Source organism: Mastigoproctus giganteus, chromosome 4 (assembly GCF_048544385.1).
Source record: "Mastigoproctus giganteus isolate SK-2022 chromosome 4, ASM4854438v1, whole genome shotgun sequence".
Classification (NCBI taxonomy): Eukaryota; Metazoa; Arthropoda; class Arachnida; order Uropygi; family Thelyphonidae; genus Mastigoproctus; species Mastigoproctus giganteus.
This window is the reverse complement of record NC_143578.1, coordinates 155,638,543-155,651,982: the sequence shown is the minus strand read 5'-3', so window position 1 is coordinate 155,651,982 and position 13,440 is coordinate 155,638,543. Positions and strand designations below refer to the sequence as shown.

General features: G+C 37.5%; 1 protein-coding gene across 2 annotated transcripts in view; it reads left to right on the top strand.

The window, feature by feature from the left end:
• Window positions 1-13,440, top strand: part of LOC150087127 (disco-interacting protein 2-like) — a 1,128,863-nt gene that overhangs the window by 44,163 nt on the left and 1,071,260 nt on the right. For both annotated transcript variants that reach the window (XM_090372979.1, XM_090372978.1), the window contains exon 3: window positions 7,998-8,072. In XM_090372979.1, the coding sequence (XP_090229105.1) occupies window positions 7,998-8,072 (75 nt within the window). The remainder of the gene's footprint in view (window positions 1-7,997; window positions 8,073-13,440) is intronic.

The window sequence follows — 13,440 nt, the reverse complement described above, 5'->3', positions numbered from 1 at the left end:
GGCATACCCACAGAATTTCTGGGGATAGCCCTTGATACAACCAACACCTTCAATGATGAAAGAAAAAGAATAGCCACAAAGCTCCATGAGCTATGGCAAACAAAGTGGGAGCAGGAAACCAGAGGTCTGGTTACCAAACAGTTTTTGCCCTGGGTGTCAATGGTTAGCCCAAAGCCACCTAAGTGGTATGCCCCTGGACTTTTTACAACATTTATATTGACAGGTCATGGCTCCCTAAAGGCGAAACTAACCTCCTTTGGGCTGATTGATGACCCAAACTGCACCTGTGGCGAAAGTGAAGACTGGGCACACATTCTATATGAATGTATAATATATGACATTCCCAGAACAGAGCTAATAGCACAGATTGGCCCCCTTCCTAGGGGAGAAGAACATCTGTTCATCATAGAATAGAAAAATTATAAAGCTTTTACATCTTTCACACCGAAAGTATTCGAAATGTGCAGAACAATCCAAGAATGGCAATTCATCCTCCCCAGCAATTAAATAATAATCAATGGTTAAAATTGCCCAAGTTTCCCACCACGCCTAGACGATGATTTAAAAACTGTCAGGATAGTAGTATTCTGCACCCTGCAGAAACCTGACATGACAAAACTCCCAGGACTACCCTGCCATGTGTAGGAACTTGGGGCCCCACACCAAATAAGTAACCATGTAGGAGAGGGAGATGTACAGGCAGCCAGGGAAGCAGATTAGCTGAAAAATACTATAATAATTAATGATAGACACCAGCCAGGAATTAAACTAAAAATTTACTATACAATGAAATAATATACAATGAAATATGATGCAAATAAAATAAAACACTGATTAAATTATAGTTAAAATATAGTTAAAAACAATAAAATTAATTAAAATAAACTAGGTTAAAAGCGATAAAACAATACAATCTGGAACTTTCGAAGAACTGCCGTCTCCTTCTTCAACAGCATACTACCAGTGCTAAAACACATCCTTAAGTAGCCGGTCCATGGCACTCATGCATGTGATCATCAGACACATGATCTACATTCTCCATGCGCGTATCGGAAATGGAAGTGGCTCGGGAGCGTGTCAAACAGAAACGGTCATCCCTTCTGAGGACAACTGCCTCAAACAGGGGGTGTAAACGGATCCCCCTGTCCCTATTAATAGTATTGTGACTGGATGAACCGATTCGCAAGCTCTCGAGCCACTTGCGTTCCCAAAATCCATGGGCGCGGTCGGTAATGACCGCGTCTTCAGGGGAGATCCGATGCTGCTTTTTTAAGAGCATTAAGACAACTCAGAAAAGATGAGGATATCATAATGTTACCTGCCGACAAAGGCAGATCCACAGTGGTACTGAATAAGGATGATTATTGTGCAAAAGCTCTGGATCTTTTACAGGACAGCAACATATATAAAGTTACCCATCGAAATCCGTTAGCTGGTTTGGAGAGACAAGTCAACAACATTATACAGGGATGGCATAAGGCTGGTAAAATAACCAAAGAAGTTTATTGGTCTCTTCATGCCTCAGGTTGTCGATTACCTCGGTTTTATGGCCTCCCAAAGACGCACAAGGTGGGCATTCCGTTGAGACCTATAGTATCATTTGTGGGTAGTCCCACTTATGCTTTATCTGGATTTTTAGCTGGAGTCATCTCTCCTATAGTGGGACGCTCCAGTTTAGTAATCAGAAACAGCAAGGAATTTGTGAACTTTATAAGAAGCCAATCTATAGGTGAAGACGAACTCATGATTTTGTTTGATGTGGTATCCTTGTTCACATGTATCCCCATTGAACATGGGGTGCATTGTGTAAGATCGGCCTTGGAACGAGATGATTGCTTTAGTGCTAGATCTTTACTAAGCATTGATGATATTTGTAAAGGTGTGGAATTTTGCCTCGCAAGCACTACCATGGTGTTTCAAAAAGTTATGTATAAGCAGGTCCATGGCACGGCCATGGGTTCCCCCATCAGTGCCATTGTGGCCAATTTGGCAATGGAGGAACTGGAAACTAGGGTGTTTCATCAGTTGAATTTCCCCATGCGCGAGTGGAGGAGATATGTGGACGATACCTTCACTATTTTAAAAAAGGGAAAGGAAGATGAGGTGCTCAATATGCTCAACAGCTTTTCCACATTTATACAATTTACCTCGGAGGTGGAAGAAGCTGGGTCCCTCCCGTTTCTGGATGTCTTGGTGAGCAGAGATGGATCTAGATTAAAAACAACGATCTATAGAAAGCCTATGTGCCGTGGCCAATTTGTTCATTATAGCTCAGCACAGGCTTGTCATCATAAGAACAGTGTAGCCAGGGCATTGTTGAATAGGGTGGGGACCCACTGTAGTACCCCTGAAGAAAAGGAAATAGAAATTTGCAAAGTCACGGCAGACCTCAGGAAATGTGGATACCCCCAGAGGGTCTTGGACAAATATATTCATAGGGTTGAGTCCAATCGTAGGGAGTGGCCTGCCCCTGTGGCTACTGCATACATTCCTTACTATCCGGGCCTTTCAGAACGTATTGTACGGGCATTGCGGGAGTGCCAGACTCGCTGTGTGCAACTTCCGGGTCGGAGGTTGCACACAGTGATATCCCAAGTTAAAGATCCCGTAGCCCAGGACCATACTAGCAATGTGGTCTACGAGATTAAGTGCCCGGATTGTGAGGAGTGTTATGTGGGGGAAACGGGCCGACGTTTAAAGGACCGTCTGGGGGAACACACGACCGCTATCAAGACTGCTAACTATGCGAGGTCTGCTGTGGCAGAGCATTTCTGGGAAAAGCAGCATCGGATCTCCCCTGAAGACGTGGTCATTACCGACCGCGCCCATGGATTTTGGGAACACAAGTGGCTCGAGAGCTTGCGAATCGGTTCATCCAGTCACAATACTATTAATAGGGACAGGGGGATCCGTTTACACCCCCTGTTTGAGGCAGTTGTCCTCAGAAGGGATGACCGTTTCTGTTTGACACGCTCCCGAGCCACTTCCATTTCCGATACGCGCATGGAGAATGTAGATCATGTGTCTGATGATCACGTGCATGAGTGCCATGGACCGGCTACTTAAGGATGTGTTTTAGCACTGGTAGTATGCTGTTGAAGAAGGAGACGGCAGTTCTCCGAAAGTTCCAGATTGTATTGTTTTATCGCTTTTAACCTAGTTTATTTTAATTAATTTTATTGTTTTTAACTATATTTTAACTATAATTTAATCAGTGTTTTATTTTATTTGCATCATATTTCATTGTATATTATTTCATTGTATAGTAAATTTTTAGTTTAATTCCTGGCTGGTGTCTATCATTAATTATTATAGTATGGAAATTCCCAGCCCCATAGGCCTGTTTCAAGATATAGCTGAAAAATATCAGTAAGTTAGTAGCAAAGGGATGCAATGTAGAATGAAAGACAGAATGAATAGGCTGGGCACTGAGTGAACTTGGAATTATGGTAAAAGGGAATAAATGACAGTTTTGGTAAAAGAAAGAGTAACCTAACATGAGGGAAAGAGAGAAAGTGAATGGGAATGAGTGTAATTGGCCGAAAGAATACAAAGTTAAAAATAACTTACATTACTTTATATATACTGTACTAACAAACATTTACTAACCACATAAACACTATCACTGCATTCTCCCCTGGCCTGCAAAAAAAACAAGAAAACTTGCGGCTAGGCCTGCACCACAACTGAAGAATAACAGTAAGTTAAGGTGCCCAGAGAGAGAGTGCAGTGCAGAAAGTAAGAGTCGAATAGATGAGATGAGATCTAGAAAAATGAATAAATATGTAAGCATGTGAGAAAAAGAACACAAACCGTAAATGCTACATTTAAGTACACTAACCCTAGTTTTAATTAGTATATAAATTTACACTACACATCATTGCATCCCCTCCTGGTGTGTGAGAAAAAGATGAATGAGTTGAGTGGGGAAAAAAAAAAAAAAAAATATATATATATATATATATATATATATATATATATATATATATATATATATATACAGGTAGCCCTCGTTTTGCGCTGGTCCGATTTGTAATAGCCCCGATCACTAACCGCAATGCAATTTTTATTTATTTTTGAATTTTTTTTTTTGCAATTTTTTTTATAAATTGAAAGTTTAAAATCATCAGACAAAATTTATCAACATCATACTGTGCTATGTATCATGCACTGTTCACGTGATTTAGGACAATCTGAGCCAATCAGCAATTAGTGCATTCGTATCAGAGATGAGAAAGATTCCCGTCCTAAAAGTGACCACTCGTGGATGCGCGTAGTAAAGGTCCATGCGGTGAAGCATTCAGTTGGTTGTTGTTTATGCTATTTACACATGTTAGAAATTTATTACCCTAACATTTTTTTATTAATTGTCCTTTTAATAAATCGTGTTATGAAGTTTTTAATTTAATAGAATAAGGACACACCATGTCTGGTAAAAGTAGTTAATTGAATCCTGGTGCAATATTTGGAGGATAGAATCTGATGAAAGCTGCCCTAATGTGTGTAGGGCTATGAATATGCCTCCATTGACTGTTACTACAACTATGAAGAATGCTAATAAAAGAAAACAATCGATGCAAAGTGGTAGGTAAAATTTTTGGTGCCTGGAACCTAACCCTGTGATTTCTGATTGACAACATTATATAAAGGGTTCCATTTGCACCTGTCCCCCCAGGAACCTAACCCCAACATAAATTGAGGGCTACCTGTATATATAAAACTTGGAAAAAAAAATTATAAAATAAGAAAAAAGTATTAAAAAGAAAAAAAAAAAAAGAATGCAAGTAGAGTGAAATTGCAGATTATGATTGAAGTAAATGTGTGTCTTCCACCCCTTCACCTGGTGGGTTCCCCACTGCCAGCTAACATATCCCACCCCCAAGAGAGGGATGGGCAGCTTGACCTTCATACCTGATTCGACACTGCTTGGACATGACACCGATGAAGACATTCTGCGGCTTTCCTGCCAAAACGCCATTGGCGATCTAAACTGGGTACTCTAACCCAGTTCCCTTTAAAACCCCATCCCCAGGCAGGGGAGGGAGGAGACAGGTCTCTGCCTCCTCTTCTCCCTGCCTACCCCCCATACTTCGCCTGGTGGGCTCGTCTCCACTGACCTCTTTGGCGATGCCTACTCTATTGTCCCTATTCTTCTGTTTTCCCCCAGTCTTCAGTCTCTCTCCCCCCTCACTAAACTGACCGAGTATACCCCTTAACAATGCTGCCAAATTCTAATCAATGTCTAAATTCTGCCGGTTTCGTGTAAATCTCTAAGACAACTAATAGTATTATCCTTCATCTAGTGTATAGCTCACACGTTTAGATTTAATAACATCAAATTTTGCCCGACCTATTAGGCCTTTAAAACATCTCTTTAGTATTCAACCCTAACCAGCGATTTCCTAACAGCAATCCCATTAAGCATTAATGTCAAACGCGTAAATTTTTTTTTTTTTTTAGGTCCTAACCACTGAAATCCCAGGAAATTATGTGGCAGGACCTGCCAGAGCAATTTGTTGTGATACTAGATACACCCGGCTAGCCTCCACGTGGCGAGGTATGGCAACGTTGTGCCCCGCTAGGGGTCTGGTGGCCAATAAGCTGGACAAACAATGGGCACAACATATCACACTGCACAGACATAGCCCACACACTTTCAAGTCTCTAGCTTGACAGTGTACTGTTCTCGATACAGCGAAACACATGCGGAGGTGGGAGAAATCCCAGGTGCCGTCTAACACGAACATATCTTAGGCACGATAAATATAATATAATACTAGACTAGCTGTACTTCCCCAAATCTCCACCACTCCTTCCCTTCTTCGAACTGATAACTCTGCAGATGGAAGTAATTGATTTACAATGCAACAATGAATTAAAACACATTCATGCCACAATATCAAAAACCAACTTTTACAACACATGTGTGTTTTAAAACTTTACCAGCGGAAAAGTACCCAAAATTAAGATTTTTTGCACAAAAATTGTGAGCACCTTCAGATCCACATACATTTGTGAAACTTTCTTTTCAAAAATGATATTTATTAAAAGTAAATCACGAGCTTCAATAACAGATGAAAATCTGGAAAATCAATTAAGAAGTGCAACTACCAATATTGAAGTAAATTTAAAAAATCGAGTGATCGCAAAGAAAAGCAAATATCTCACTGATGTAGATATATAATAAAATTAATGAATAAATTAAATTTTTATGGCATTTGATTTTTTATTTTTAAAACATTTTATTTTATGTGTGGCCCGCAGAAAATTGTAGTTCATCAAGGTGGCCCACAGAACAATTTGGTTTGGCCAGGCCTGGTTTAATGTATCCAGAGCAACTATATTGAAAGTGATGTCTGCATTTACCAAAACAAAATCTGACAGGATGAATTTGGCAGAAAAAGCTTACTGAAAAGGATTGTAGCCCTAAAAACAAAACCTTCTGCCTCAAAAACAACTACAGAGTTTAATGTGTTTCAGAAATGCAGTTTCTAGCAAAACAGCTTGGAGAGAACATCATAAAGCTGAAATTTATGTCACTATTTCCATGCCACCCATTACTGATAACAATGCTATAAAGAAGATACAGTGGTGTAAGGAGCGCAAAAAACTGCACACTTGATGATTGGAGAAGTCATATTTTTAGACGAATCATCATTCATGCTCTTTCCAAAAGTAGGGAAAGTTTATATTTGGCAAATTCCAAAGGTAGCATGTCATCCTGACTGTTGTTTTGTGCCAACTGTCAAACATTGAGGAGGATCAACAATTGTTTGGGCAGCAATATCTTGGTATCATGTAGGTCCCTTTATCACTCTGAATGGACAAATTATTTCCACTGATTACCTTGATAATTTGAGTGACTAGGTTCATCCCATGGTGCAAACATTGTTTTCCATAATCAGTTTCAGGTGATAAAGCTCCAATACACAAAGCCAGATGTAGCCAGTCTTGGTTTGAGGAGCATGAAACTGAGGCTAAGCATCCCCCATGGCCTGCACAATTACCAGACTTAAATATTATTGAGTCGGTGTGGGCATATTTGGAGAGGAGAGTGAGAAGCAGATTACCTTCATTATTCAAGTACCTGGAAACATTCCTTCACAAAGAATGGACCAGTATTCCTCTTAAGACAGTTCAAGATTTATTTGAATCTATTCCATGTAGAATACAAGCTGTTTTATAAGCAAAGAGTGGACAACACCTTATTAGTACATATCTGTAACTCTTATCGTGTTTCCATTATTATCTCTGTAGTATCATAAGTGAAATTGCCGACCGGGCTGGCCGGGTGGGTAAAGTGCCTGCCTGGCAACCCAAAGGTCGCGGGTTCGATTCCCGCCTCGGGCTTGGATCAATGTACTGCAAAAACCTTGGGAGGTGCATTATGGCCACAGAAGCCTATGCGCCAACAACTACCAAGAAAAAAAAAAAAAAATAAATAAAATAAGTGAAATTGCTGTTAGTACTACTACCTGTAACTGAGCAATAATTAAACATCAAGTAAACAATACTAAAAGTGACATTAAATTAACCTGCAATAGCTGACACTCATCTAGAGAAGCACAACAGTACAGTATTCTGCAAAGGTTTAATTGTGATTGTTTTGTGCTTCTATATGTAAGTATTGGCTCTCTTTTGCTGATTAATTTAATAATATTTTTTTATTTAATATTTATTTAATTATAGCTTGGTTACAGGGGATAGTGCCTCATAAGCACAATGTTCTACAGTTAGCATCAGTTTTCACATGTGGTATAAAAGTGTTAATTGGGTTAATCATTAGTCAGTCAGACGATATACTTTTCTCTATTTAATGAAGAGAAATTAATTTACCAGGTTCATTCAATTTGATAAATATCCCTTTTTAAAATATCAACATTTAAAGAGATACAATATTTCTAATATTATTGAAATATTAGAAATAATATTTGCTTAGTTTAGAAATATGCTTTGCTCTTTACCAATATGTTTTAAAAATTTTGTGTATTCTGTAGGTGATATTACACAAAAAGGATATGAGAAAAAGAAAGCAAAGCTGTTGGCTCCTTATTTTTCAAGTGAAAGTGGAGGTAAGATGAGAGGAGAATTCATAATTGACATGTTTATATCAAAAAAGGTTATAATAGATTTTTATCATTATAATATTATTGGAATGAACAAAATGCTTTAAAATCAATTTTACTATGTATAAATGAGAATATCAGCTAACTATATATTATAATGATGATAGTCCATGCAAAATAGCAACATATTATAAGGAAACTAATAAGTACTAAACATAACATTATATGGAAATTAATATGTACTCAAAATAATTACATTATTTATACATTAAATCCAGTTACTGCTTACACATTTTTAAGTAATTCATTTGGGTGCAACACCAATCAGTACATAAATAAAAACTAATTTAACTTATTACTCTCTGTTTCTGTGCTCTTTTTACCAGTATACCAGTATTAAGAAATTTTAATGCTAAAAATTTCTTAATGGCTTTATTAGATATAGAAAAATATACTTTCTAATATGAAATGGTAATAGTATTTGCCGTATAGTGCAAGGAAGCCACAGGCTTTTGCTGCACTGGCCAAAAAAAAGGTAACTATCCAGTTGATCTTTAAATTTACTCGAACTGTCAGCCTCAACTACCTGTGAAGACAACTTGTTCCACCAATCAAAGACTGGCTGGCTAAAAGAAAACTTCCACAATCTAGTCTAAACCTTTTCCCCTTTAATTTGAATTTAGGTCCCTAGTTTTGGAATTCTTTATAACAGTGAAAATTCTACCTTCATTCATTTTACTAAACCCTCTCCAAGTCTTATAAATCTCAGTCAGGTCATCTCTGAGCTGCATAGTTGCCAAGCTCTATTGCCCACATAATCGAAGTCTTTCTTTGTACAGATGCCCTTTTGCCAATCTCACCACGTGAGTTGCCTGTCTTTGGACCCTTTCAAGAAGCCCAGTGCCTTTTTTCAAATGAAGTCTCTATACTTGAACACAGTATTCCAAATGTGCTCTTACAATTTCCTTATACAGTGGGATTGTGACCTCTCTATCTCTACATAATAATGTTCAATAAATCATCGATTGGACACAATGGGCTTTCCTGGCTGCTTGTTTACACTGCTCAGAAAACTTTATATCTGTCCATATCATAATTCCCAGATCCCTTTCTTCCTCTACTGTTTTTAATTCAACCCCACGAAGTGTATAATTCATTTTGGGGTTGCTATTCCCTAAGTGTAAGACCTTGCATTTTGCTGTATTAAAACATTGCTGCCACTTTGCTGATCATTTTTGAAGTCTGTTCAAGTTATCCTAAACAGTGGTCCAAGAACCGATCTTTGGGGGACTCCACTCCTGACATTATACCAATCTGAAGAATATCCATTAATCATAACCCTCTGCCTTTTGCTCTTCAACCACCCAGAAATCCATCTTAGAATTTTTCCACTAGTCCCAAAACATTCCAGCTTATACAGTAACCTGTTGTGAGGGACTGCGTGAAATGTCTTGCTAAAATCCAAATAAATTGTTGCGATTGTTCCCTAAATCTAGCTATTTTGACACAGTTATTGTAAATAACTGTGTCAAAATAGCTTATAAATTAGTTAAACATGATTTTTTCCTTGACAGAACCACGTTGTGTGCCCTTCAGAATGCCATATTTATCTAAATGTCTCTGGATTCCACTCTTAATCATTGCCTCTAAGATTTTCCTTATCACTGGTCAGACAAACTGGTCTGTAGTGACCAACTTCACTCTTATAACCAGCTTCATGTATTAGCAATACATTGGCTAATCTCTAATCCTAAGGGATCTCTCCCAAGTCCAAAGATGCCTTCATGATTATCCCCTATGGTTCAGTACACTTCCTGGTGGCCTCCCTCATGATTACTGTGTATATGTCATCAACTCTGGGAGCCTTACTTGCCTTTATGCTCGAAGTTTTTCAAATAAACAGTCATCTGTAAATTTGAAATCACCAATTTCATATGACTTACCCACTTCTCAGCATGAAGGGTCTCTCATCAGTAAAGACAGATGCAAAGTAACCTAGTCAATTCATCTGCAATATCAGCTGGGTTATCTAAGACTTCCCCACACCCAGTGCAAAAGGGTCTGACCTTATTCACTTTCTTCTTCATTGTATTCACATATATGAAAAATTTCTTGTGTCATTTTTTACTCTCTTAGTCAGTGCTTTCTCATATGCATCCTTGGCCTCCCAAACCTAATTTATGGAACTATTACAAATCAACTTGTACTTGTAGTCTTCAGTACTTTTTGTTGCTCTTGGAGCTGTTAGCTCGGCAAACAATAAAATAATTTTAAACAAGAAGATGGTGATAAACTTGCTTACTATGTATAAATTTTTGCTGTTTTTTTATGTAATTAACATAAAAAATATAGAATGTAATTAATATATTAAATCATGCTCAATGAATAGTTTTAATAGTCCTAGTCGTGTTCCTTAGCCTATTTCTAAAATTAGCTAGAGATTTTGTAAGTTACGACTTAAAATTCTTGGAGCCTTTATATTGATGATTTCAGCGTGAATATTGTCTCATAAGTAGTAACTTGTAGTTTATGTATGGTAGTGATAATTGTGGTAAATAAGTAGCTTTAAAGTTCATGTGGGTTGACATATTTTTTTTTTAGGTTTTAGCAAAGAAATTTTATAATATATTAATGCTATAACTTATAACGTATTAAGGCTATAACTAACTATATGACGGAGAGCAGCCAGAGTACTGTGGTAGCCTGGCTCACCTTAAAGTGGTGGTGGCTGGCAATGTGGAGTCGCACTAGGGGCCCTGTGGCTAAGAAGCCAGAACATTACAACAGAACCCAACACAAAACTTTTCACATACAACACACTACACTTTTTCTGGCTTTTACAGAGTTCTGTATACATCACAAGACTACTGATGGTGCAGATGTGGGAAACCACAGGCGGCACCTTACCCAAACACTATGCCACTATGTAGTGCGATATGTATAATGTAAACTATTGCGGAATGTATATATATAATAATAACTTAAACTTGGTAGCATAATACATATTATTGATGCATAACCTCTGAATAGATTAGTGTTCTTGTTGTATTTAGGTATCTGTTAGTTTACTGTAGTATTCTCAAATCGAATTGAATTTAAACAGAAATAATGCCTCAGACTGGAGCAGCAAAGCAAAGAACTCAAAGTAGCAGGAGTACTGTGACATGGGGAAGACTGAAGGGTGTAGTTCTACAAATCACTGCCTAACAAAATGTGCTACTTATGTGATGTTTACAGATATGTCTGGAATAGGACACAATGCAGCCAAATGGGATGCCATTGTATGTGTTCAGTGCGTGCAAAAAGTATGAGGAAATTAAGCATGAACTCAGCATTCTGATGGATGTTTGAGAGTTTGAAGAACAGGGTAGATTGCCTTGATGGAATGAATTAAAGTGAGGAACCATCAAGCTCTGAGCTGCCCACCACACTGTTTGTCGGTGACTGTATTGTCAGGGAAACCAGAAATACTGTATATTGTGCAAAAATGGTAAGTGGATTAGAACCAGGGTATGTCTACCATGGGCAAAAGTTGATGATATTGTTGAGCAGATATCATATTGTAAGGGAATGAGAGGTGATATTGTTATATATATATTGGCACTAATGATATTGAGTAGGAGATCTGAAGACTTAACAAGTAAGTCCTCAGATCTCCAATTTTCAAGTGTAATGTTGAGAAAAGCTGAAAGTTATGATTAAATTTTAAATGTCTGCTATTCTGCCCAGACACTATAGAAGGAATTATGTGATGAAAGGCTTGTCACTCAATTTGGCAGTGGAGAGACTGTGCAGTGCTCATGGGGTAAATTTTTCTCAATGTAGTCTGTGCTTGTTATCAGCAGAGATGTTATTACAGGGATGGGATATAATTAAATAGAAAAGGTGCAAGAATATTTGTTGATGCTATTGAGGTAGTATTAAATGTTTTGTGGCATTTAATACTACCTCATTTTGGCTAATACATAGACTAATGGATTAACAAGAGCTGCAGGCAGATTTGTAAGTGATTCTTGTACTACTTCTATTGGAACATGCAGCAGCCTGGAAAGCAAGGTGTCAGGATTTCAAAGTTTGCTGGAAGTTCTCATGGAACTAGCAAATAGATGTGGCTCTGTTAGGATAAACCAAAAAAGGTGCATGTATACATACATGTGCATTTATGATAGGAGCATTATAAATAAATTTGATGAATTTGAAGTACTGCTTAAGTCATCAAATGTGGACATAGTAAGGATATTGGAGATGTGGCATCACTCAGACATAAGGGATGCAGAATTTGAATATGGGAAGTGCAGTGTGCCCAGAAAGACAGACTGTATAGAAGGGGGGGGGTTATGCTCTTAGTGAAGAGTATATAAAATGATACCTTTTTGTATCATCTGCAAACTTAAACACTACATTCAGTGACATACATGGCTAGTGCAGTGTTGAGCTAGTTTGGTGTGACATAAGCACTGGGAAAAGAAAAAGAGTAGGAGTAATGACTATGATGAATATAACAAACAGCTATACAGAGAACTGGAGTGGGCCAGTAAGTCAAAGTGTCTTGTATTAATTTGTGCTACCATATATTAATTTGTACACAGAAAAGGAATCTTCCTTGTTGAAAGTGGATGTATACATGGTGGAAATTTACTACTAAATAGAAAGAAGTGCTAAAGAGGAGAGATAAACAGTCTATCTCAGTATAAACAGTAAGGTAAAAAAGCATTTTTCAAAATTTTTATTTTGAAATCTAATTTCAGTCTAACATACGTGAGGTACTGAGGTCATTAATCCTAGATACGTTGAAGATTAAGTGCAAATTTATTTTACCTACAGTTTTCAAATCTTCTATTTTGAAAGAAGATTGTGAAGAAGAATGATTCTGACTTCGACAGGCATTTTTACTGCCATGGTTGTATATAATGTAAAACAAGAGGATAAGATTTCATTATTTTTATTATTAGTACTGGCAAATAATGCAAGGGAAAAAAAAACTTACATGGCATCAACCAATAAAACACCACTATCCCATCTCTGTATACCCCTCTAATAATAGACTGAGGGCTGATGACCCTCCTATGTGTGAGCAATGAGACACCGTTTTATCCATGAAACATATTCTATCTGACTGTACCAATTTTATAAATGCTCGTTCTACAGCTTTTAACCATCTGACTGAGTCATATATACTCAGATTTTAATCGACAAAGATAATGTGTCAACTGTTCTTAGATTTTAAAATTAATAAACCTTATTTTCTTATATTTAAATATAATTTTATACCGTTTTACATATTTATATTTTTACTCATTTTGACATAGTGACCTAATTAATTTGGTCACTGAAATGTGAACAGTTATTTTTTATGGGACGTGGTTTTAGCACA